At 35.5% G+C, this 27,138-nt stretch overlaps 1 protein-coding gene across 7 annotated transcripts in view; it reads left to right on the forward strand.

Annotated features, from left to right (window-relative positions):
- Positions 1-27,138, forward strand: part of PACRG (parkin coregulated) — a 226,986-nt gene that overhangs the window by 46,151 nt on the left and 153,697 nt on the right. For all 7 annotated transcript variants that reach the window (XM_035538522.2, XM_035538523.1, XM_035538526.1 and 4 more), the window contains exon 3: positions 12,053-12,187. In XM_035538522.2, the coding sequence (XP_035394415.1) occupies positions 12,053-12,187 (135 nt within the window). The remainder of the gene's footprint in view (positions 1-12,052; positions 12,188-27,138) is intronic.

Below are 27,138 nucleotides of genomic sequence, written 5' to 3' on the forward strand. Positions count from 1 at the left end.
CTGGGTTGTCTTTGGGCTGATAAACCAATGATTCAAAGGCTAACTGACCTGATGGGGCCCTGTTCTCTCTTTTTTTTTTTGTTTAAAAAAAAAAAAACAGAAAACAAAAAAAAAAACAGATGGTTTTAGACAAACAATTTTAAGAAAATAAATAGTATCCTGGCAATTCAGAGCATTAAAATGAATTGATGCAGAATCAGGCAAACAGCAAAATCAATGTTTCCAAAAGGAGAAATGGCATAGATTCACCTGGAAGGGAGGGCAGGTCTTTGGAAATTTAGAATGACAAGAAGCAGGATCACTGTATTATGGTCTTGCTTTTATTCTCTTTCCTAGATATCCTCTGTTAGGGTCACAATAATAAGTTAGGATGGTAGGTGCATTCCAGCAGAAACCTTCATATATATGTGTGATGGAAGTGCAAAATAGGCTGAAAATAACTCTCCTAATATTTTACAGTTTTACCAACTCTTTACTTAGAAATGTACACAGATATTCCATGATAATATTTATGAGCAATTTAAAAAACTAAGCATTACAGAAATCAGAAAAAGTAAATTGTAAATAAATTTTATAATTTAAATAAAAAATAAAATTCACGTTTCGTTTCCAAGCCAACAGCATTCTTATAACTTGCTGTATGTAGACCTGCAGAATGTTGATTTGGCATCCAAAAATACATATGTACCCATAAAGAGTGTTGTGGCTGCTTTTATATCAGTGAGCAGTGCAAGCCAATAGAAAGGATAACTGAAGGAAAAGTGATGATGCTGAGCATATGATGTTTTACACGTTACAGGGATTTCCTTAATTCTGACTGACTGTTTTCTGAAAGGATTCCAGTTCATTCACTTAGAAACTGCTTCATTAAGTGAACCAGAGCACCATAATTGGGGATGATTGTGAGGCTCATTTCAAAGCACACTCATGATCCCAACTGAAACATGAATGCAAGTATTCTTGCAGTGTATATATATTTTTCTAAACATTAGAATGTGGATGGAAGAATCTCTACTATCAGGAAAAATGTAAAAGGCTCTCAGATTTAGTGGAATTGATGCAGTGGAAATTCTTGTGAAAATGATAGAGCAAGGAAAAGAGAAAAGGAAAAAAAAGAGAGAGAGAAAGATAAAGAGAATGAGAAAGAGAAAGAAAAAAAGAAAGAGGAAGAATAACTATTCATCTGTAGACTGAAAGAAGAAGAGGAAGAAATACATTAGTAGTCACTCATCTCTCTTCTTCCTTTACATTAAAGGAAATTGATTAGCAAGCATAAGCAGAGAAATTGAAATTACATAAAATAGTTACACTATACTCCAGCATAGAATAAGAGATGGAGGACCTTCTGAGGACAGAGTGATCTACAGCAATTTGTAACATAGACACATCTGGTTTCTCTAAACAGCTTATCTTTTCCCCAGTCAAAAATAACATTTCTGAGGTTATGAAATAGAGTAATTCTGCATGCAGCTTGCGACTTCCTTTCAGTTATATCTCAAGGCAATAATGAGATACAATATCTTTGTACAAAATCACATCTGATTTTTCTTTCAAGTTCTGGTGCTTTAGAAGCATTTGTAATGTTTGCTGACCTCTATCAGAAGTTTCATCTTGGGGTCTTAAAACTGTTTTCTCACATTTTGACTTTTGAAGTTATGAGATGAGCTTTGATCTGTTGTCCAGATTTGTGCAATAGCCCCAGAAGTAGATTTCACTTCATTAGAAGTGGCACCATTTAGAGCATATCAAGAGTGGTACATGTGAGGAAAGATCTCCCAAGTTTCTTTTTGGATATAAAATGCTTTTGTCTGATACACATTGATGGATTGTGCTCTTTTGATATTGAATGCTTGTGATACTGATATTAAATAAAAGGAATTAATGTGGAACTAAGAGTATCCATTGGGACATTTTCCTATGCCTCTGCAATCATTTGAAGTTTCTCATTCGATTTTGGGTATGTCTGCATAACAAAATCAAAACATGATGGTAGCATGTAACAGCCACCTATGTTAGTTTAATCAAATTATGACCAATAAATGAAGATCTATACAGGTTTTGCTGCTTTTTGCCAGTAAGAGTAGACTCTCTTGGGGATGCCTATCTACAGATTCTGATTGTTAACACTTGCTAAGATTTGTGTTTCCAAGTCTTCACTATTACTATTACTTATATTTATTAGAGAAAGATGTAGATATGTCACAAAATACTATAATCATGCAATTGTTTTGTTGTGTCGGTAAGTAACTGCCAAAATGTTAAAGTTTTCTCATGCGTGCTGCTTATGATGATGGGCTTGTCTGTGCTACAAGTACAGAAACAAGTAAGATACATATGTGCACGCTAACTCCAGAACCATCAACTCTGGAGTTCATGGCTTTTGCACCTCGGTTTGCTCCCTGGGCACAAGTTGTAATTAAGCAGTGTTGTGCAGCTGCCTTGCTGGACACATTAAGAGCTCCGTCACACTATATGGGTGAGGACCTTGCAGCTGATGATTCTAGTAAAGCTTTGTATGTTAACATGGCACTGCATAAGACTAGGTATATTATTTAGCCTTTATTCCTGATAGCTTGAGTATTTCATTACATGGTGCAATTTGTTTGATTTATGTAATATATCTTGCATTATACTCAGCAGCTTCTGGCATCAGTACACAAGGAAAAGAATGGTGACACTTCCTGTGGGGAAGTCAGTGAACTGCCAGCGAGACTATGCTGCATTAGCCAAGTGAGGTGGTAGTTTGATACCAGTACAAGAGAGGGACGGGACTAAGACTCTGTCAGTGGTTACACAAATATTTTCAGGATGCTATTGCCTTTACATGCTATTGCCCTAAGACACTAGCTTGTGGTGGTAGACTCCATTCTGTGGATACAGTGCAATTTCATACAAATTCATTTTTCAGCTCGGATACAAAGAGATACAATTTATTATTCTATTTTTGAAGAAATATCAGTCTTCCAGTTGATAATGTGGTATTACATTTCTAGGGAAGACTGCAAACATTTTTTAGGCAAGAGAGTTGAGTGGTCATGTGACTTCCAATCTCTATAGCTTCAAAGATAAGTATTATAAAATATTTTTGTGGGAATTAAAACTGCAAAAATGATCTGTTTAAATTACAGTCTTCCTGTAAGGAACTCAGCTGTCTGAAAACTGTATTTTTTTAGTTTTTTTCCTGAATTGTCATCTAAATGCATTAACTTGTATCAATTAAATAAAGATATCACGGAATCACAGCATCATCTAGGTTGGAAGAGACCTCCAAGATCATCTAGTCCAACCTCTGACCTAACACTAACAAGTCCTCCACTAAACCATATCACTAAGCTCTGCATCTAAACGTCTCTTAAAGACCTCCAGGGATGGTGACTGAACCGCTTCCCTGGGCAGCCCATTCCAATGCCTAACAACCCTTTCAGTAAAGAAGTTCTTCCCAATATCCAACCTAAATCTCCCCTGTCGCAACTTTCGCCCATTCCCCCTCGTCCTGTCACCAGGCACGTGGGAGAACAGACCAATCCCCACCTCGCTACAGCCTCCTTTAAGGTACCTGTAGAGTGTGGTAAGGTCACCCCTGAGCCTCCTCTTCTCCAGGCTGAACAATCCCAGCTCCCTCAGCCACTCCTCATAAGACTTGTTCTCCAGACCCCTCACCAGCTTTGTTGCCCTTCTCTGGACTCGCTCGAGCACCTCGATGTCCTTCTTGTAGCGAGGGGCCCAAAACTGGACTCAATACTCAAGGTGCGGCCTCACCAGAGCCGAGTAAAGGGGGACAATCACTTCCCTAGACCTGCTGGCCACACTGTTTCTTATGCAAGCCAGGATGCTGTTGGCCTTCTTGGCCACCTGACCACACTGCTGGCTCATATGTCATTAACCATTAAATTTGATTACAAATTCAAGGTAATATTTTTAAAAATATATATGAATTGTTAAATAAGAACAGCAGGATATCAACCTATTCTACTTTTAGGAAGTAAAAACATTGGTCTTTTCATATCTTACTATCCTAGTACTAAATATATAACATATATAACTATATTTTTTATTTTTCACACAACTCTTGAACAATTATTTACTTCTGATTGGAACACAAAGGCCTATGTCTGCACTGGCAGATGAGAAACTGTGTCCAATTAATTCTTGATGCTCAATATAAATTCAGCACCACTCCTTGAAGAATCAGTCACCTGTTTCTTCCTGTCACGCTCCATGCTGCTCCCTCTCTTGTGCCAGCTTAATTGTTCACACAACTTTCCAGTAAACCTGGAAAAATACTTCACAACTGTTGTGGTTTAGCCCGGCTGGCAGTCAAACACCACACAGCCGTTTGCTCACCCTCCCTCCTCCCTCTCCGGGATGGGGGAGAGAAACGGGAAAGTGAAGTCTGTGAGTTGAGATAAAGACAGTTTATTAAGACAGGGAAAAGAATAACAACAATAATAATAATAATAATAATAGTATTAATAGTAATAATGTGTACGAAATAAGTGATGCACAATGCAATTGCTCACCACCCGTTGACCGATGCCCAGCCTATCCCCGAGCAGCCGGCCCCCCCCTCCACCCCGGCTAGCCACCCCTATATATTGTTCAGCATGACGTCAGATGGTATGGAATACCCCTTTGGCCAGTTTGGGTCAGCTGTCCTGGGTCTGTCCCCTCCCAGCTCCTGCTGCATCCCTAGCCTGCTCGCTAGCAGGACAGAGAGAGGCTGAAAAGTCCTTGACTTGGTGTAGGCACTGCTCTACAACAATTAAAACATCAGGGCAAGCAGGCGATCAGGCCCAGTCAGCATGGGTTTATGAAAGGCAGGTCCTGCTTGACGAACCTGATCTCCTTCTATGACAAAGTGACGCGCTTGGTGGATGAGGGAAAGGCTGTGGATGTGGTTTACCTTGACCTCAGTAAGGCTTTTGACACCATTCCCCACAACATTCTCCTCAAGAAACTGGCTGCTCAGGGCTTGGACTGGCGTACGCTTCGCTGGGTTAGAAACTGGCTGGATAGCCGGGCCCAGAGAGTTGTGGTGAATGGAGTCAAGTCTGGTTGGAGGCTGGTCACTAGTGGTGTCCCCCAGGGCTCGGTACTGGGGCCGGTCCTCTTTAATATCTTTATCAATGATCTGGATGAGGGCGTCCAGTGCACCCTCAGTAAGTTTGCAGATGACACCAAGCTAAGTGCGTGTGTCGATCTGCTCGAGGGCAGGAAGGCTCTGCAGGAGGATCTGGATAGGCTGGAGAGATGGGCTGAGGTCAACTGTATGAAGTTCAACAAGGCCAAGTGCCGGGTCCTGCACCTGGGGCACAACAACCCCAAGCAGAGCTACAGGCTGGGAGATGAGTGGCTGGAAAGCTGCCTGGCAGAGAAGGACCTGGGAGTATTGGTTGGTAGTCGGCTGAATATGAGCCAGCAGTGTGCTCAGGTGGCCAAGAAGGCCAACAGCATCCTGGCCTGTATAAGAAGCAGTGTGGCCAGCAGGTCTAGGGAAGTGATTGTGCCCCTGTACTCGGCTCTGGTGAGGCCGCACCTTGAGTACTGTGTTCAGTTTTGGGCCCCTCGCTACAGGAAGGACATGGACGTGCTCGAGCGAGTCCAGAGAAGGGCGACCAAGCTGGTGAGGGGTCTGGAGAACAAGTCTTACGAGGAGCGGCTGAGGGAGCTGGGCTTGTTCAGCCTGGAGAAGAGGAGGCTCAGGGGCGACCTTATCGCTCTCTACAGTTACCTTAAAGGAGGCTGTAGAGAGGTGGGGGTTGGCATGTTCTCCCACGTGCCTGGTGACAGGACGAGGGGGAATGGGCGAAAGTTGCGACAGGGGAGGTTTAGGTTGGATGTTAGGAAGTACTTCTTTACCGAAAGGGTTATTAAGCATTGGAACGGGCTGCCCAGGGAGGTGGTGGAGTCACCATCCCTGGAGGTCTTTAAAAGACGTTTAGATGTAGAGCTTAGCGATATGGTTTAGTGGAGTACTTAGTGTTAGGTCGGAGGTTGGACTCGATGATCTTGAGGTCTCTTCCAACCTAGAAATCTGTGTCTGTGTCTGTATCAGCATGTTATCAGCGCTCTTCTCATTCTAATCCAAAACATAGCACCCTGCCAGCTACTAGGAGGAAAATTAACTCTGTCCTAACTGAAACCAGGACAACAACTTAAAGAAACAAAAACAAAAACTGTAAAAAACTCTTTGTTTCTGATCTGGTCTTCTGAATACCCACACAAAAGCTTATGTTTGTAATGGAAGGCTGTACATTGTGATAGCATCCAGTAGCGTGCTTGAGGGGGGCAGGACCACGTATTTCAATGTCAGTGACAATTTTTGTCTTGCTTAAAGTGCCCACGAAACTACTGTGTTAGTTTTTAAGAAAATCACCAGTCATCCTATGAAGGTACATACTTAGGTCCCTGAGTATAAGTAGCTTGACACTCAGTTAGAAAAATGAGCAAATTCAGTCTTCAAATACTTATTTACTATTTAAATCTAATTTCAAATAATTTGTCTCAGTATTTTCTTAATGTGCCATTTCTGACATCTAAGAAAGCAACCCGATAGAATGGTTTAAAATGCCCATGAGTCAATAAAAAAGAATATGGTCTTTCTCCTTCCTCGCTTAATGGTTTGTATTTTTTAACTTGTCACATAGTTCATTGGCATAGAATTACAATAAGTTAGTTTTGCAATTATCAAACTGTTCAACTTCTCTTTGGCATTTAACGAACCTCAGAAGCTGTTTATTGCTTCATATACTTTGCCATCATGAATATTAGCCTTTAATTAACTGGAACTCTAATCTTAGTCTTTCTAACTATGTTGCAATGAAATATCTTTGTTAGGTTGCCGAAGACAGTATTTATGACTGCTTTTTCTGATAAATTGAATACTTTCAGAATGACCTTTTTAGTCAGCAATCTTAATAATATAAAATGCAGGAAGGTAAATTTCATTATCAGAAGTAAACACCATCTGATACCTTTTTCGTCTATTTTACTTAGAAATAAAAAATCACAGAGAAGCCTCAGTTGTGAGGGACCTCTAGAGATTATCTGGCCCAACCTTCTGTTGAAAGCTGGGCTTTAGATTAGCTTTTTCAGGTCCCTCTCAAGCCAAATCTTGAACATTTTCAGGGAGATTTCACCACTTCTGGGCAACCTATTTCAATGATTAATTTTTCTCACAGTGAAGAACTTTTTCTCGTATCCAGGCAGAACTTCCCTTGATACAACTTGCACCTGTTTCCTCTTGTCCTGTGCAGCTTTTGGAAGAGAACACCACCACCTTTATAACTGCCTTTTAGAGATTGGAAGACTGTGATTAAATCATACACTAAGCCTCCTCTTTTCTGGGCTGCATACATCCAGTTTATTGAATCTTCTGTCAAGATCTAATCATCTTCATGGTCCTCTGGTAGACCCACTCCATTTTTTAATTTTTTTTTTCATGAACTGTAAGGACCAGAACTACACACAATATACCATGTGTCAGCAATTGTCAAGTAGAGTGGAACTCCTTGATCTGCTGCCTATACCCCTACCAACGCAAGCTGGTGCTCACTTTGCCTTTGTTGCTGCAAAGGCACTGCTGACTCAAGTTTAGTGCTGTCCATAAGAACCCCCCAGGTCCTTCTCAGCAAAGCTTCACCCTAACTAGTCAGACCCCACACAGCTTGTACTGCTGTTTGGGATTATCAGTCTCATGTGCAAAATTATAATCGTGCATATCTTGTTTGTCCTAGTTTGTGAAGGTCTCTCTGTACAGTAGCTATTCCTTCTGGTGTACAATACCTCTCCTCACAGTTTGGTGTCATTCACAGGCTTGGTAGTGAGCATTCAGTCCTGGCATCCAGATCCTCTATAAAAACTCAAACAGCATCAGATCCAACAGTAATCCTTAGGAACTCCATTTGTGACCAGTTGCCCATAAGCCAGTTAAAGCGTATCAGTCTTCCCCTGGAAGTTAAAGCCATAGCATTCCTGTAAGGTTTTGTAAAGCATGATGTATGCAAGCAGCTTGGCAAATAAGGTTATTTGAACTGTCACCAGGATCAGTAGGAAGTATTCCAATGATTCTATATTTTCCCCTAAAATTATGGGCCATATGTGAAAGAAACTCAGAAACTATTACAGCATTGTGATGATCTGCAAATAGAGAATGAAAAGAAGTCTGGTCTCAAAAAGCACTACAGAAAAATATAAAATAAATGCAGATAGATCAGGAATTATTTAAATAATAATAAAAAAAAAAGCAAATTATATGCATTTATTTTTCTTCCCTCGGGCAAACTTGCAAATATGTGGCTAGAATGGCCCAAGAGAGTCTCTATTGAGAACAGTGTTCCAAACAGTGTATGATAGTGATGGTCTCCCTAGTAATAAGGACAGGGAGGAAAGGAAACTAAAGGTAAGCAGTATTTGCCCAGTGGAGCCATTCCAGGGAATGTCTCATAATCTGCTTTGATCAGATGCAAACACAAGAAATAAGTTGCCTCCGTGTAATGATCTTAAAGCTGAGCAACAACTCTTCAGTCATGCAAGGTACCATTTCCTCAATGCAGGGACAGTTCCACTGTCTTCCTGATCTGTGATATTTCTTTGGTTTAGGCAGACCTTAGGCTCATTTCTGCTTAGATAGTTTTATCTCTTTGGAGTCAGATGCCCTTCCTGGTATTTATAGAGCTGTATGTCTATTACAGAGCAAACTGACAAGCAAAACATCTTTAAGAGAAAGGAAAAAACAACAGCTCTCTATCTAGACTACTGCCAAGTATTTGATATGGAGTACAAGAGTTATGATATGCATCAGATTGTAAGAAACTCCATATTGAAGTGGAGACAATAAGAGCAAATAATGTCAAAGTGAGAGATATGATAATGGAACTTCTTAAGAATTGGTTTAGGGCTAATCTTATTTAATATTTTAATTAGTGACCTAGACCAAAAAAAATAGGATTGTATAACAAAATTTACAGTTGATGTGATGTTTGGAGTAGATATTAAAATAGATGAAGATCAGAATGTCACACAGATGGAAGTGGAAGCCCTTCAGAATTGGTGTAATAGAAATGGAATTAAATATAATAGTACAAAGTACAAGGTAATGCACTTAAAACTAATGACAAGAAATTCTGTCATTATTAACATTATTCTGTCATTATTCTGAAATTCTTAACAGAGCTCATCTACAGCAAAAGCTAGTTGCTATAGCAGTTAATCAAAGGATAACTATGAGTTGCCTGTGTAATGTGGCCTAACAAGAGACTAAATGTAATGCTAGGAGGTCTACCAGAAAGACACTATCTATCTCATGAAAAAGGATAATACTAGTTGTATTTCTGATCACTGATAATGTGGATTTGGTAAACCTGAATGTAATTCTCTTTCATCATCTTTACCAGTCACACACTGAATGCACAGAAACTTCTAAAAGTCACAACGTGGTCTTTTGACAGGGAGTTCCATAAAACCATGACTTGCTACATGAATACATAACTACTTCTCTTTGTTCCAAATTTATGACTTACTAGCTTGTTGTCATGCCCTGCGCTCTTACTGAAGGAGACAGTGGGAAAATCAGTCCTTATCCGTCCTCTCCATGAAGCGATGATTTTATAGGTCTTTATTTTATTCCTCCTTAGCAATCATTTTCCTGGTTTATTATTATTTTTATATAAAAGCTATTCCGTAACTTCATTGATAGTCCTCCTCTGAAACTTTTCTAATTCTACCATATCTTTTTTAGAGGTGGCAGATCAGAGTTGACATACTATTTAAAATGTGTTTTCTAACCATTGAAATAAGAATAATGTACAACAGCCTTTCAGCAGTAAAGGGACAGATAATTGGATTTATGGTCAATTTTTGAAACACTTTTTATATGTAATAGAAGGATATTAAAGAAATAATAGAGGAATTGATAACTTTATTCCTGCTACTTTTTCTGTTCTTGCATGAAGAATGCAAAGAACTGAAACTGAATGCAAGGAAATGCAAGGAATGCAACTTTTTCCTGCAAGAAGTTAACACAAACTTGTTTTCCAGAAAATCTGCAAAAGTGCCATAGGAAAAAAGTTCATATCAAAACTACTAACATGACTTGGGAAGAATAATGGTTATTTGCAGATAAGATGTAGTTTGGGATTGCATTAGTTGCCTCTAATGATGATAGTCTGCCACAAATAATTAAGAGTGTAGCTTATGTAAGCAAGACAACATATTCTTTATCATAATTTAAGTTAAAATTTAATAGAACAGTGATTCCTAATATTTTATGGAAACACATATTTTAAAGAATGTGTGCAGGTCATACCAGTACTGAAAAAAGTATGAAAAGGACATAGAGGCTTTTCTAGTGGCCTCAAATGATCAGTGACTTACAGACTTGCCTCAAATGCAAAAAATAAAAAATAAAAAAAATAAAAAAATAAATCTAAAGGCAAGTGAAAGTACTTAAACTGGTGGCACAGAACGAGTTGTGCCTCTGCAGAACAATAAGTGTAGATTTATTTGCATTGGTTTGAAATGCTTTTCTTGAAGTGTTATGCTCAATTGCTGCAGATGCGTTTACTAAACAAAATTACAGCTATGCATATCAAATCTATTTTCACTAGACATGGTCTATCTGTGATAATACTATGTAGCAATAGGTCACAGTTTAGAAACCCCAGTTTAAATGATTTGCAATAAAGTACAGTGCGAGCATATCATTAGTTGACCCTACTACCTCATTCTTACAGGTAGTGAAAAATTTCAGAATACTCTGGAGGAAAAAAAGTGCAAAGTCACTTTTGATCTGTAGTTAGCACAGTTAAATTACAGAATAGAAGAAGTGAAGCAAAAGATGTTAGATGCTTGTTTTCTGTTCAATGAAAAGCTGAGTATGCTGCTAGAAACTAACGTCAAGGTCATTTAAAGACATGGAAACATAATGAAACAATTAGAACAATACAAAATAGTGGGTATGATTTATGATCCTTGAAGCTCTCACCTTTTTTTGAAAATGACACTTTCTGTATTGTAAAAGGTAGCAAGTCATAATGGCATTTTTGATGAAAGATATGGAGAGAATTGTAGCAAGTTCTTATCTCAGATGTATGGCTATAAAATAAAAAAAATAAAAAAAAAGGAAAAACGGGCAAGAATTTCTCAAGGAATAATCAATTGTCAAGGGCATTTGAAATTAGTTTAGCTCTCTTAGTCTCTTCTAACGTTTAAGATTAGCTTTGCTAATTAGCTCAAACACTAGATTTCTTATAAGTACTTGAAATTCTGTTATCTTTGTGCCAGGTTTTACTTGCTGTTACTACTAGGTTTGACTAAAAGTAAATAAATAAATAAATTCTGTGTGGACATTCTGGAATTGGATTGTCATTCTGGCACTCAGACTACATGATACTCTGACCAGACATAACTCAGCTAAGGTACCAAGTAGAGCTGAATCAAATTTCTTCCTGCAAGGCAACACAGACAGAGAGGAGTGGTTTGAGAAGAGACTTTCTTGCATTTTTTTCAGTACTTCAGCCATCTATACTGAGGGGCTGGAAGTCCTATGAAAGCCATATCCATAGGAATTGAGGAATGGATCTGGTGAAGTAGGAACTGGCCAGGGAAGGACAATGGAAAGACAGCACAGTTACATTAGATGGAAACCAAGCCAAATGACTTCTATAAAGAAACAAATAGAAAAAATATTTCTCAATGCAAAATGCTTACTTGTGCAAGAACTTCGACTATATAATGTAGATATGTTCTTGATGTTTTATTCTTAAAAATGCAGTGGGAACTGAGGTAGCCACTTACAAATATAAACAGTTTATATGGGAGAGTCTGAAAGTACTAACAACAACAACAACAAAAGCAATTAATAAAACCTGTAGATTGCCAAAGTGTACTTTCAGAGAAGTGAAGTATAATTTAGAGAAGAAAGCAAACTATAATTTCAAAGATCAATGACTTTCTAATTTGTTTCTATTTTAAGCCATATAAATTAATTTTTTTCTAAAAATGAATTACCAGTGAATTAAGGTGTGGTTTTTTGTTTTTATTTTTGTTTAAGGTAAGAGGGCCTCCACTTGCAGGAGCATTTAAAGAGAGACCAACAAAGCCCACAGCATTTCGCAAGTTTTATGAGCGAGGAGACTTCCCAATTGCCCTTGAGCATGATACGAAAGGAAACAAAATAGCCTGGAAGGTAAGTCATGGCACAGCTGTGACAGCCTTCACAGCTGTGAGCTTCTTGAAGTGACATCTCTCATTGTTAAACAAAGTTGGCTTATAAGTAAATAAACTGAAGCAATTTCATAGCGAATGGAAGATGGTGGGAGAGACGTTACAGAAAGGTCCCTGAGTCAGCTGTCTACCTTGGCTAACAATTAAATTATATGCTGCAAAAAGGAAGATGACAGAGTTGCTTTGCCTTTAGAGTATTGCCTCCTGCCCAATTCATCTCTATTTTTATGAGGACCTGGCAATGCAGCCTATTTCAGGCAGTCCATCAAATAATGGAAGTGGCTGGTTACAGTGAGCAGCAGCCATTTATCTACCCCAAATTTCACCTTCCTGCAGGACACTTCCAAATAGAAGCTTTAATTACCTAAATGGATAGGTCAAGATTGGCTGCTCCCTGAAAATGCAGAGCAGAATACAAACGAAGGCAGATTCTCATTCCACAGCTGTACTCTCAGTCTACAGCATATGTCAGACAGCGTAATCGCTGTCATACGTGCCCCTGTTAGAGGCTGACCTCCACTGCTGAAACCATTACAGCTACGACATTTCTCTGACAAAAGGTTAATTGGCTTCAAAATAAATGTATTGCCTAATGACTCCATTCTAATGTGGCTGTGTTTCTCCCTAAAAGGCTTGGTGATGTTATTTGTAAAACTTGCCAATCTTCTAAGTAACCACTGCAGACTTTTAAATTTAATTTGAAAAATGAATGCTGATCTTTAACCTGCCTCTACTATTTAATTATTTTGGTTTTCATGATTTTTTTTCCTGTGTGTTATTTATTGGACTACAATAAGATTTTGCTGGAAGCAGTGATAGTTACAGAAAACGAACATGATATGAATGAGCAAAATATGTTAGATTTAGTTTTGTAGAATGTTTTAAATTTTTCATGTCAAGAAAGTTATAACAATTTTAAATACATAGTTATATTAATGAATTAACAAAAAAAAAAAAGAGATTTTGCAATCTTATAACTGATAACTGATTCTGCTGCTAATGATGCCAACAGGGTTAGACCTATACATTGGTAAGTAGAACTGTATAATTTGTTTGTAACTAAGTTTTAAGATAGCTTTTTTGCCTATTTAATTATAGAAGACGGATTTGTGCTGTGAGAAAGTACTAGTTTCTTACCAATAGCAATGTTAGATCAGCTCAAGTAACTATTAATAGTTCTTTCAATAAAGGCAAGCTCTATCCAACACCTTACCCATGATCACAATGAGATTCCATTGCAGTTGTTCTTTAGGCAACCTTAGTTATGACCTTACTGGATTAAAAATCATAGGTTTACAACTTAAGTTTGCCCTCTAATCTTTCATCACCAGGCAAGACCCATAGATGACTTGCAAACATATGCAAAAATCTATTAGAATTTAGTTTTCATCCTGAAGCATTATAACTTCTAATTTCTCAAAATCAGGTTGAGAGATACAATTTACCTAATTTTATCTGCTTTTTGATGTACATACTTCAGTTATATAGCGAGGTGGGGATTGGTCTCTTCTCCTAAGCAGCAAGTGATAAGAGAAGAGGAAATGGCCTTAAGTTGTGCCAGGGGAGGTTTAGGTTGGATATTAGGGAAAATTTCTGAAAGCATTGTGAAATATTGGAACAGGCTGCTCAGTGAAGTAGTTGAGTCACCATCCCTGGAGGTCTTCAAAAAACTTGTGAAAGTAGTGCTTAGTGACATGGTTTAGTAGTGGACTTGGCAATACTAGTTTAAAGGTTGAACCAGATGATCTTAGAGGTCTTTTCCAACCTAAATGATTCTATGATTATAAGGATTAGTATTCCACCAGATGATACCACTGGCTTCTTGGTTAGCTTCTTGCTACATTGCTTTCTACAAGCCTTCTAACAAAAGCTGATCCTCTAAAATAAACATTTGTTCACTGTGTCTGTCAGTTTGAATTGTTTGAAGATATATTACCTTAAAACAATCTTAATATCAGAGTCTCTGGTCAAAGACCCAGCAGGTATTTTTTCTTATTGCAAATTGCAATCTTATCACTACAATGTCTCCCTAATATCCACCTAGCAATGTCAAAACATTGGCATTGTAGCTAGTGAGGAATAGGGCTATGATGTCATGCAACAGTTCTCTTTGCTATTGTTGTTCATCCTCTCTTTCAAAACAAATTATCACTACTTCAGTATACATCCAAAAAGGCAGCATAATGGCACACTATTCTATTCGTATATCATCAGCAATAAGTCCAAGCTTATTTCCCTTATTTCAATCCACTTGATTTACTCACAAATCAATCTAGGCTGAGTTTTGTGGCAGGCACTCAAGAAAACAATACTGAGATAGAAGAATTACTTCAGGCTGTTGTTTAATTTGGCACACAACCATCATTGATTATTGTGCAGTTTAAGTAGATGAAAAAGGCAAATAGGAGTTTTCTAGTTCAAACTTTACATTAGATAGCTTCTAATGTCTTAGAGACTGACTGCTGCTGCTAGAGGCTGAGAATGTTGTTCAGCATTAATTATTATTTAGAGGTGCAGATAAAGTAAAGGTCTGTATTTTTTACTTGTTTTAAGGACATATAAATAGTCAAAATAGCCACTATATGTCTAATGGCTCGTTTTCATCTGTTTATCATATTCATTTGTAACCCTGAATAAATAAGTAATCATTCTAGTAATATAATTTACTCAATACTGCTTCAAGTCATGAAAATGGAAAAAAAATACTTTTACTAATGAAATATGTCAAGGAAAATGTTCTAAAAAAATCTCAGCTAACTATATTTATTTGCATGAATCAGATAGGTCTAGTGAAGGGATAAAAAGAATAAATAATAAGTGTTATTTTAATTCTGCTATCATTGCACAGTATCATCGTTTGATTGTGAGGAGTTTTTTTTCTTTATTTATATGTGATGTATATCATGGTTCATTTCACTCTTGTTAGTTTGTCTACCCAGTGATGCATGAGAGAAAATGCAAGGGGGTCTCAGAAACATGATTTATTCTGACAAATGAAAATACTATAGGATTTTGTTCGTTCTTGAAAGATATGCAGTGTTTTTATTTGGTTGGTTGGGTAGGGTTTTGGTAATTACTGAAACAAACTAAATAACCAGAATTATCGGACTTTTTTTTTTTTTTTTAAATAATCGCAATATTGTAATTCTGTGAACACAACAGACATTTTTAGCTAAAAGAATCTGAAATCTTATAACATCCATGAACTGTGTTAACGGGGACAAAAATCTTTGACTAACATGCACAAATGACCCTTGAGTTCATAACAGTTCTGGTTATCTCTTATTTTAAACCCATGATTAATTTCCTGTAAGGGCGAGCTACATATAACTATGATTGTAGACCGAGACAGGATATAAATTTTAAGTTCAAGAACTAATCAGAACTACTTCTGAATAACTGCATGAATTGACCCTCTGATTCTGAAATAATAATACTGTGAGAATTAAAGTTGTGTTTCTGCAGTGGAAAATTCCACTAACCTTGCATATTCAAAAGTGATGGTGCAGGCATAACGGTGGCATAACAGTGGGGGGTATGTTAACCAGATAAGGGGACAGTGGAAGGTCCCACTGTCCCCAAATGAGGAGGATAGCTAAGAAAAACAAGACAAGCAGTTGTGGAATCATCAAAAAAAAGAAAAAAAATCAAAACCAAAGTCCTCTCCAGTCACGAGAGAAGAAGAAAAAGGGGGGAAAAGGAGAAATTAAAGGTTGATCAAATAAAATTGTACATATATGGTATAGTAACAAGCATCGAGTAGGTTGTGAACCTGTAGTTCTCAGCCAATAAGGAAACAGAGGAGGAATCAAGTGTCGGGTAATATGAGATAAAAGGCTATGATACACTTCTACTGTGTGCTCCTGCTTGCAAGATGCCCGCCATTGCAATCATGAATAAAAAAGCAGCGTCACTGAGATTCTTGCCTGAGCCTGTGTTATTGGTTGCAGATTGTTTCTCACAATACGTTTGGGAGGATTACTTCCAAAATGGACTACATTCCATTGGACTAAGGCATTCCTACTCCAAATTTATCCTAAATTTAGACAAGATTAAACTGTGCAGGGAAACCATGGTGTTTACATAGGCAGCTTTTCTTAAAAACAGAACCAAAGCAAATTAGATCTCACTTACAAGGTCATTATAGCACGATCTGGCTTCTAAGTGAATTCTCAGCCTAAGTCTTTAGGCTTAGAAAGGCATCTCTCTGAATACTCCCATAATATTGACATAATGGTTGATAAGTTGCCGTTGTCACACTACATAGTTTCTGCATTCCCCTCTTTTTTACTATTATTGCAAGTTCAAATAAACCTGTTTGACCTGTGAAAACTCACCATCTCCATAATTTGCCAGAAAAAAATCTGGTTTTGAATACAATTAAAGTGAAAGAATCCATATGAAGGGAATTCAGGACATGTACCCCATTCAGAGAATGTACTAACAGTCAGTGAATTTCTTTGCTAAATTGTGTGCATTCAGTATAACACTTGAATATCTAATTTAAATCCTTTGTTTTCATGCTCCCTCTGTGGTCATTAGAGCTGTGTAAATATTAGTACCTTACAATTGATGCAAATACACGGTACTCATATTTGGATAAAGCAATAGCTTTTGAGATCTAAAAATAAACTTCTTAAATTGAATGATTAATGAATGTTCAAGGATCTTTCCAAATTTGAAGCATTCGATTTTGTCCAGAAACAGAGAATAGTTAATAATCGTGTGGTTGAAAACTGTGTCTCTGATGTGGGTGAAATGTAAAATTTTAGGATATAAATTGTTGTTAGAGTTAGATAGTGGTGGACAGTAATCTTTTTAGAAAAAGAGTGAGTTAGAATATTTATTTCCTAAGTCCTTTGACTACTTATTTGGGATCCTTAAGTTCTCTTTTAGCTATGTATATCACAATTTTATTTAAAAATGTAGTAATATATTCTTTTGCACAATTTCCTACTGAGCTATGAATAATAAAAGCTCATGGCTCAGGTCTTGAAAAGAACTTCCACTTTTAAATGTGCATTACCGCATTTTAAAAGGTCGGAATGCAATTAAACCTTTTACTAAGAAAGTTGATAAAACCAAGGAAGTATTTCTGAATTATTAAGAATATATTTGATATGCAGTCTCTTCTGTATCTGTCGTCAGAATGTTTGAAAAATCAGTTGTTTAGGGAGTCGGGCTCATTACAAAAGTTGTTGTACTTTGTAAAAAAATAAAAAAATAAAATGCTGCTATTCTTCAAAATGATTTTAGCACTTTCAAAGAAATGAAAACCAAGTTCAAAACCACAAACTTCTCTATCAAGCACAAATGTCAAAATGAATATGATTTTCGTCTTTTGGAATTTATGTTTTTTTGCAAGCATAGCTATATTCATTAAGGGTGTGACTTTTTACCATTTTAATTTTTCTTCATCCTCTCTTCCCTATATAATTTTTTTTTCAGGGACTTGTGTAAGCTTTGATATCAAAACTAATTCTTAGTTGTAGAAATTAGATGCAGTGGTAGAAGACAGTGTTCTCCTGCCCTTAATGTCATGCGTTTGGATTGCGCATACAGTTTTTTCTTGTGGAGATTATTGAAGGTTGCTTTTGTGAACAGGGACTACAAGTTATCTGAACATGCTATGGAACTGCCATTTATGTTAGCACCTCTGATCCCTCATGATTTTATCTGCCTGTTTTATGTTAATGTTTATAAAATTCTCAGCTATGATTAAACTGACACCTATACCCAGCACCAAGATATTTTTTTTTCTTTTTTCCGATAAAATAGGTGTTGTATTTTTGGTTTGGTTTTTGTTTGTCTGTTTTATTTTTTTTTCTTTTTCTGGAAGTACAACCTTTTTTTGTTGAGGGTTAAGTTTTCAGTGAGAGGTAATATAGTTTATTATAGTAACCACTATAGTTAGAAAGGAAGGAGACATGTTTTCAGGTGCAAAAGTAGTATCTCTCAATATTTTTCAATTTTATGGAGTCATTTTGCCATTAATCCACATGAATAAACACTTACCATATATTGTTCCTATGTAGTATTAAGTAAGCTTAGGAAAGATTTCCCAAAGTTCAAATCCCCAAAACAATAACAATTAGTTGTAGGGAGCTCAGTTATCCTAAAGAACGATCTCATTATTTTACTAATGTCTTGCTGTTTGTAGAAGTGAAATGTGATTCCAGAAGTTGGATGGATTTAATAGCTTATCACCATCAAAAGGGGAAGGTCTGACTTTTCTTTACTTCTTCTGGTCACTATTCCTATAGCATACTTGATACAGGCACTGACACTAATCAGAGCCCCTGTGAGTAAATTTATCTCACTAACACAGGAAAAAGATTTGGATATGTTTTTTTTTCAATTAACAACATATTCACAGTCCTGCAAACTTTGATTACAAAGAGGTCCATGAGTGCTAAAGCTGTATGTTGATGAAGGAGAGTAAAACAGTAATGAAGAATGGGAGAGAGCTGAAGGGTCTTAAAACTTTTTTTCTTTCAACAGCAATGAACCACTAAATTAGTTTAGCTGCTTGTGGAATTGCAACCTCATATATCTGAAAGCAGAAAGAACAAATTGTCTATGTAAAACAATGTTTTCCTTTTGAATTTATTTTCATATATAGAGGTAGTTTCATTTGTTTATTTATTTATGCTTCTGTTCTCTGTTAAAGTATTTAATCCCTTCTTAATAAAAGATGTTGCAAGGACACTGTCATCTTGAAAAAAAAAAACCTGTAAATCCCTCTTAAACACTGTCATGCAGAATAAAGGTTTTTGCAAGATTGTATACAAAGAAGGGTGGCCACATATGTTTAGCCACAGTGGATGCTACTTTCTATTTTATTTAATGTCTTCATTAATGTTTTAGGACATAGTTCAGTGTTTTGTTCTGCAATAGATGTCTGTTTATGATCCCCAGAGGACTCCTTTTTTTAATCATTTCAGTGATCCTGTTTAAGCCTGTCTCGAATACAATTTTGTTGGTTTAGCAGAAAATTGCAGTGTGGATTCAAGAGAGAGCAATTGGAAGCAGGAATTTCTTAATCCAGAAATATTACATAATAATTTAAAGAAATCAGGAATATGATTTGAAGCAAAGAAAAAAAAAAGTCTTGGAGAAACAAATTCTAAATGCTGCCTCTAAAAAATAAAATAAAACAGATATAATGTAAAGGAATAGTTTAGAAAATAATCAGAAAATTAAATAGTAAAGAACTCAGTTTTCTGAGATGTGAAATGGTCACAAGCTAGAATTATTCAGTTTTAAACTAAAAATGCAGCAATAGGTCTGTTGCGTCATCTTAACTGAAATTATTAGTGATCTCTTACTATGGCTTACTGAAGCAAACACAAGTAAATGGCATTCATAAACGTGTGTTTGGACAAATCTCATTCCTAATTCTTTGTGACTGTTATACTACTGCCCAACTAATTACTATGAAAGTTCTGTCTTGGCTGATGTGCATGTGACTTTTTCTTAGAGATTGTTATAAACTGTAAACACATTTGTATTCCTCTTGTTTCCTTTTTTAAAATACGTAACACTAAAAAATAGTCATGTCCTTATGTCTGTAACATGATTCTCACTTAAAAGCAAACACCTTTATATCTCTTAGGGAATATCATGTATATACTATGCTTATACCAACTCTATGGCCTGAAATATACAAAAGAGCTCGAGAATAAATACTATATCCTTTCTATCAAATAAACCAAATTCCTATTGATGCATTAGAATGGGATTTGTGTTGCTGTAGGTGAATAATATCCATTCTCCTTTCCCTTTTTCTTCCTATGGTATTCTAACTTTTTCTACTGACATTTTATTTTTTTCATCCTTGATGATGCTCTGTTCAATCCATTTCTGATCAGCTACAACATATAATGCCTCAAGTTATCAAAGCTACAGGAGTTATGATCATTTTTTTGATAACATCAGACTTAAATCACTCTATTTTATTTAAGAAGTGTTAGTTTTTATCTAATTTCATTTATATTTAAGTGTGTTAATTTTATGTTTATATTTAGCAAGTATGTAGTCTGTTTAGTTTGTTGTGTATTTTTTTTCTTCTTAAGTTGCTAATTATATTGACTCTAGTTATATTGACTCTAGCACTCATGTGAATTAGCAAAGACTTACTGTCTTTAGGTTACAGGCTAAAATAGAATATAAATTTGATGTCCTTTAATAAAGGCAATATTTTTAAATTTGTTGAGTAATTCTGGATGCTTCCAGTTTTCATCCCATGATATACATAGTCATAGAAAGTGATGGAACTGTGGGTTTCTCAATTCTGAAATTTCTTTGTTGATTAGAAGCCAGCACTAAGTAATGTTAATTTCAAATAAATGGAATCTGTTCAAATCTTGCTTTTCCAAAGCAATGTAGTAGAATTAATTTTCAAATGAAAAGCTCTTATTAATAGCAGTGCATCATTTAATTAAATGCTTAAAGCATGTCATAGATTCAGATAAATCAATGGCTATATGATATGCATTTTTCTATTGACTCATTACTTCCTAATACTAATCTGCAAATAATTCATGACATTACTCTTTTCTCTTCAGTTTTCTTTCATGTTTGAAAAGGAGCCATCTTTACAGGTCTTAGAAGACATTTGCGGTGTTAGCAATTCAAAAAGAATCTTATCAAATGCTGTTTCAAAACACTTCATCAGATCCCTATGTTTTTATGAAATCCCATAAAATTCAAAGTAACTGTTTCAATACTTATCAGTGTTCTCATAGGTCGTTTTTAGTTTGTACATTTAAGCTACTATTTTCTATGAAACAGAAATTATGTGTCAAAGGTTATTTAGTGCCATCTCTCCCTTCATACCACTTGTGGATCACAGAAAGCTAATTCTTTCTAGAGGTAGGTTTTTTACAATTCTCTGGTCTTTTCCATTCCTTTTATGTTTATAATTTAAAAATCTAATGAAATGTCTTTTTTCTCCATGCTTAGGTAAAGTACCCTATTTTTTGAAAAAATATATACTCAATCAATATCAATACTTAAGTGAAAATATGACATGTACATTTGCTTAACAGTAAAATAATGTTTCCCTTAAAAAGTAAAGAATGTTTTATTGGACACGACTCAGATCTCGTTTCTCTTAACAATGCCAATGCCGAACTTAGATACTAGTGTTCAGCTGGAGTCTAAAACAAGCTTTACAAATAGTAGTGACAGTTTACCTGGTTCCTATAGTACAGAGCTGCCACATTTCAATTATTAATTCCTCTGTGACTAATTAATAACCGCATCTTATCCCAGGATTCTAGAAAACAGTAATACTGTGGCAGTTAATTTACTGGTCCTTTTTCCCTGCATACACAATTAAAGCCATCCCTTTATTTGATGTAAATTGCCATCTCTTGAAAGCGTATGGAATGAAAACCCAGTCATGTATCAGAAATAACTTTAATTTAAATTTGCTAAATGACCTCTGAAAGCTAGATGAAAGATTTTCTGCTGAATGGGCTGGTGCTCCCTGCCTGTATAATTTATGTGAGAAATTAGTGCGAATGGTTCACTTTTATGGAGCAGTGCTGCTTGTAGCAAGCCTGCAGAAACAATTTTCCCCCAAGCCTCCATCTGTTCTTCAAACCAGGGCATATGCCATCTCATCGAGCTTGAAAGTCAACTGATTTATAACTCCTGAAAAGTGCATAGATTGAAAAGAAAGGTCGAATGCTGCTATGTGACAATGATTTTCTAGGCACTTGGATAAAGACAATTCACATTGCTATGGACCCAGGAGGACACAAGTGATGTTGTAAGCTTCAAAAATCGGTAGATTGACATGTAGGACAAAAACAAATTACTCCTCCTCCATGAGTTAAACAGCTACCCCTCTATTCCTAAAGAATAAAAATTTTTAGAAGGTATGTAAGTATTATAGCCAAGATATCTTGTTATAGTGTGTTTCAGACAGAATAATTTTTCCTAGCTACAAAGGTTGCCATCCAGAAGTGCCAAGACTTGTTCCATTTTAAAATGCAAGCAGAAACATCTGTCATAAAAAGTACTTATTGTCTTTTTGTCAGAAAGTTCTGTTCAGTACTACACACACAACTTTGATGAATTTTCTGTATCTACTCCGAAGGTGAATTCTGATCCCTTATCCCTATTAATGGGTGGTCTATTCTCTGTCCATTAGTTGTCAGCCTTCTTCCTTTTACCCAAATATTACAGAGTTCTCTGGCAAGTGACAAAACCAATTGAATTGACAACATAAAAATAGATGTGTGTTTGATGTTTTCATTTATGGTTGTGAAATACTGTGACTCTTCTACTTTGAGGCTCAGAAGCGTCAACAACTGACAGTCTTTATCAAGTCTGATTTTTTTTGTTTGTTTGTTTAATTTCAGTTAAAAATTTGCATATATTTAGGCACCTATTTAATATAAAAAAGGTAATGTAGAAATGGTGCATACAGAGCCTTTTAATGTCAAAACTGAAGGGCAGATTTTGCATTGAAAAACACAGAGACCTAGTATAAAAAGTACAGGTGAAGAGCAGAGAATCATCCTCTACAAGCATGAGCTTGTTACAAACTAAAATATCTGTAGCATCCCTAAGGGAAAAAAAAAAAAAAAAAAAAAAAAAGACTGTAGCTTTCTGCTCGCGTCTGATGTTATGTAGCTATGAATATCCTGGCCTGACTCCCATAGGCAAGTTACACATTCTGAACATTACATATCTCAATAAAGAAAAGCAGGGCAGATTAACTAGGTTACTATTATGAATTATGTCTATTGTATAAATGAAATCTCTAACACTTAAGTCAGCATCCAGCAATATAGAATTAAAATTCATGTAATGCATATGCTTTTGACTAAAAATGATGAAAATATAGAGCTAATAAGCTTCTACAATCAAATACAAATTGTAAACATTTCATAGTGCTGAAAAGGTGTTAAATATGTAGTTATAAAATGTCTTTATAAAATGGTACACTGTGTAAAGTAGAATGTGACATGTTTAAGAAAACTGCAAATTAACAGAAAACATATAAATTAATAGAAAAAAAGTTTGCTATCACTGAAGACATATATTCTAAAAACATATTTAACCAATGGCTCTACTTCAGAAATGTATTATATTGGATGTCTGTTCTCATCAGTTTTGTGATAAACACTATTATGTTTTGTTACCCTTCAATTGTTTTACTTTTGGTGTCCACTATATTAAACGTGCATGTAACAAATTTATCTCCCTCAGTCAATTTCATTGTCCTATACTGCTTCTAATGCATTAATTAATGTATTGTCATTTTAGTGTCATATTTTCTTCACTAACCTCTGTGAACCCTTCACATCAAATTCACATCTACTGTTCTGCAGAATTCTGATCTTGGCTCAACACTGCTCTCATTCCTCACATTGGTATTCTGCCAATTAATAGTATTTGTTTGCTTAATTCCAAGTTTTATTGTCCTTTTACTTTCTTCCCTGTTTGTCCTTTAATCTGTATTTGCTCTTGCCTATCTGTGAAGAGTTCGTCTTTATATGAAGTTATTCATGAGGACAACTCGGCAGGAACTGGTTTAAGCTTTTTACACAAATAAGGTGTAATTTTACTAGTTTAATTATGGTGTAAATATGTCCTTGAATAGAAATCACTCAGATTAAGATTTTTGAGAACTTCCTAAAACAGCAAGCTCTAAATTTTAACTTTTTTTTTTAATTTTCTCTTCCTTTGAAACTTGTTGACAACCCCGTTCAATAAAATAACTATCCAATATGGCCTGCAAAAGCTCTATTCTTGCTGAGATTTAAACATGTACTTAATGCCTCATGATCAAACTACACTGAAGCAATACTTTTGCTGATACTGTGTAGCAGTGGTGTTAGTGAGATGATCTGCCAAAATCTAAAATGTGAACAGATATTTGTTTGTTCTCAGTCTTAACTATGGAACTTTCTTAATAAGTGCTAACTTCAAATAAATGTTACTGCATCCCTAAGACTGTAATTGCCAAGACCTTTAAAAATAAAACCCATTTAAATGTGTCTGATAAAAATTCTATTGTGGTAGTTAATTTGTGATTTTTTTTTCAAAAACATGGTTTTTATCTTTGAAGACTTGAGTCTATATTTACGTTTCAAATAGCAGTATGTCTGTGTGACAGTAGTTGTAGCATGTGGTAGGTTATTGGGGCCAAAATAAATTATCTTAAATATTTAAATGAGATCGTTCCCCTTGGCTTTCAGCTTTTGCACAGTAATGCTCAGGAAACAGGCAATTTTAGGGAATTATAAATACTGCAGTACTAAGTGACAGAATCTGTGGCTTGCTAGTTTTCTTTCCTGTGACTTCCTTCAATATCAGACAAAAATATATATATATATATATATATATCTTGCTTTGGTTTTAAAGGAATACCAGCTAAGTTGTCTCTGTATAATGAACCAATTTAAGTGCTGCAGGACATTGTAGAAGTCTATATTTATAATATCAGAGATAAAATGCAAATAAAACTAACTGGCATATTATACTTTCAAATAATTAATTTAAGTTTCAGGCATTGGAACTGATTTTGCATGTTTTAAAATTAATATTTTGTTCATATGTACAGGCAAATGCATGCCTTATTTAGAAAGTTATTACAAAAAGATGGATAAATACTACCTCAGAAGATCACGAGTAATGATCTTTAAAGAGATATGAATATTTAGATGAAAATTTCCTCAGGCTAGAATGAAGCAAAAAAAAGGTATTGCTTCCAGCTTAATTTAAACTTCAGTCTAAATACATATCTCTCTAGGAACATGGGTTGTATTGTAATATAGTGAATCTCATAATGAAGACTAAGTACACTGAAGTGCTGTTCTGCTCTAAAAAGTAACACAATCAAGCAAAAATGTGGGGGTTGTCTTTATTGTGTTTCGTTGTCTTCTAGATAGACTTTTTTTTTTTTTTTGTACCTTTCAACCCTCTCAATTAAACAGCATTTATTTTTATCTCTTAATGTCCTTGACTAAAGAAAAATTTAAATTAAAGCATGAAAAATGCAAACAAGAGGAACATTTGCTGTACAAAAAGGTTGATTTAGACATCACTGTGTCTAAGCTGCCACCTAACTAAAATGCCAAGTATGTAGCCAACTTGCATGAATGATGGTTGAGATAGAGATTCTTTTGGTTGACCCTTTCCAGTATTGTTCCAGCTGTCAAATGACAAACATTTATAGCTGCTATTTTCATTTTTAACTTCTTCTTGCTGACAACTCATTACATTTCATATATTTTTTTCTAAAAACTTGTTTTTGAAAGCATGTAAATAACCTTCAATGCTCTTAGTAGAATTTCAGATTTCTTGTCTATATTAAATAGTAATAGCAATTGCCTTGAAGAGCTCAAAGTCATTTTCAATCACCAAAATGTAGTTTCCATTTTACCAATTCAGGCATTAATTCTTTGTGTATTTCCCTATTGTTTCTATTATTTCTTCCTTTTCTAAAGTAATATCAAAGTTCAAAATCAGGAAAAATGCATTTTGATTCTGAGGCTGTGCAATGTCTATTGCTTTCAGAGGATTATGAGTTGCTAACCTATGTTGGTGTGTTCTATTCATATCCAAAGAAATTGGATTGAGGGTCAGAAGATGGTGATCATGTGCTTAACAAATCATAAATACCTGTATGTCTAAGTGATGTCCCACTCTGTGCTTCTTATCTTGTCTTTTCAGACCCTTAAAAATTCCTGTTCACATGTGAGAGACCTGCTTTGCCTTGCCATTTAATAACAACACTGGAGACTTGCTGCTCTTATTCCTAGGTTGTTTGATTGGGGGCCCTGGGATAAAACCTATGACTGTGTCAGAAACATTCCTTTTAATAAAACCCAAGCTAGGGTGTCAATTTCAGGTGAATTTCAATTTCCTTTGGGTTGTCACTTATGGTGTGCATTATTGCTCTGAAAGACAATGTGCATTATTATCTGATCTTAGTATGATTTTTTTTTTGCTTAATATATTCACAGATCAGTTTATGTGCTTGCAGAAAAAAACCACATATTAACCAGGTGAAAACAATGAAAATGGCAGTTATGTTTGTGCTGAAGTCTAACCTTCTGTTCTCATGCAGCAGTTTGTGTGGCAACATCAACAGCTATCATTTGGTACAAAATGTCATAGTATACATAAGTTTTTGAATTTGGGCCTGTCACAGATATTATGAATATTTTACTCCTTTCACAGTTAGAGTACACTTGCCTGTGTAAAATTCTCGACAATATACAGTTCTGAGAGGTTGATTCACTCTGAGTTCAAATAGTAGTTTTCAATTTTGCAATTTAGCTGGAAATTTCTAGTTTAAGCTAAAGACAAGAAGAGCTACATTTCTTTCTTTTTTATGTAAAATTAAACATATATTTTATTGCTTGTTTCTGCTGTATTATTTTTCTTTCTTTTTGTGTTTTGAGGCTCATCTGAAAAGATGAGAAAAATAGCCAGCTAAAACTGTTCAGTAGCATTACTGAAATTGCCTTATTCTTTCCTGACAAAATATAAACAGCGTATAGCCATAGTCCTCATAACCCCTGCCCAAAAAGAGAAAATATTATATAGTTTTTTAGATTAAAAACTATCTGATAAGGAAAACCATTGATCCTTATTGAATTTATGCATAGATTTTTATTCATTTTTAAATCTGAACTTATTCAAATCATTCATTTATAAATGATACCAGGAACGCATAACAAAATATTTGCAATATGTTTATCATCAGCTGTAATAATTTTCACGTATTTATTTTTGTGAGGTAATCAAAGGCCATAAAATTCTATCAGTCCAGCTACAATAGGAGTCCTCTTACTATATATAACAACTATGTGAAAAGATGAAGTGAATATAACTTCCTGTTCACATAGCTTTTTAATAAAGAACTCTTGCCATCAGTCTGTCAGA

The sequence above is a fragment of the Cygnus atratus genome, chromosome 3 (genome assembly GCF_013377495.2).
Source record: "Cygnus atratus isolate AKBS03 ecotype Queensland, Australia chromosome 3, CAtr_DNAZoo_HiC_assembly, whole genome shotgun sequence".
Taxonomy (NCBI): domain Eukaryota; kingdom Metazoa; phylum Chordata; class Aves; order Anseriformes; family Anatidae; genus Cygnus; species Cygnus atratus.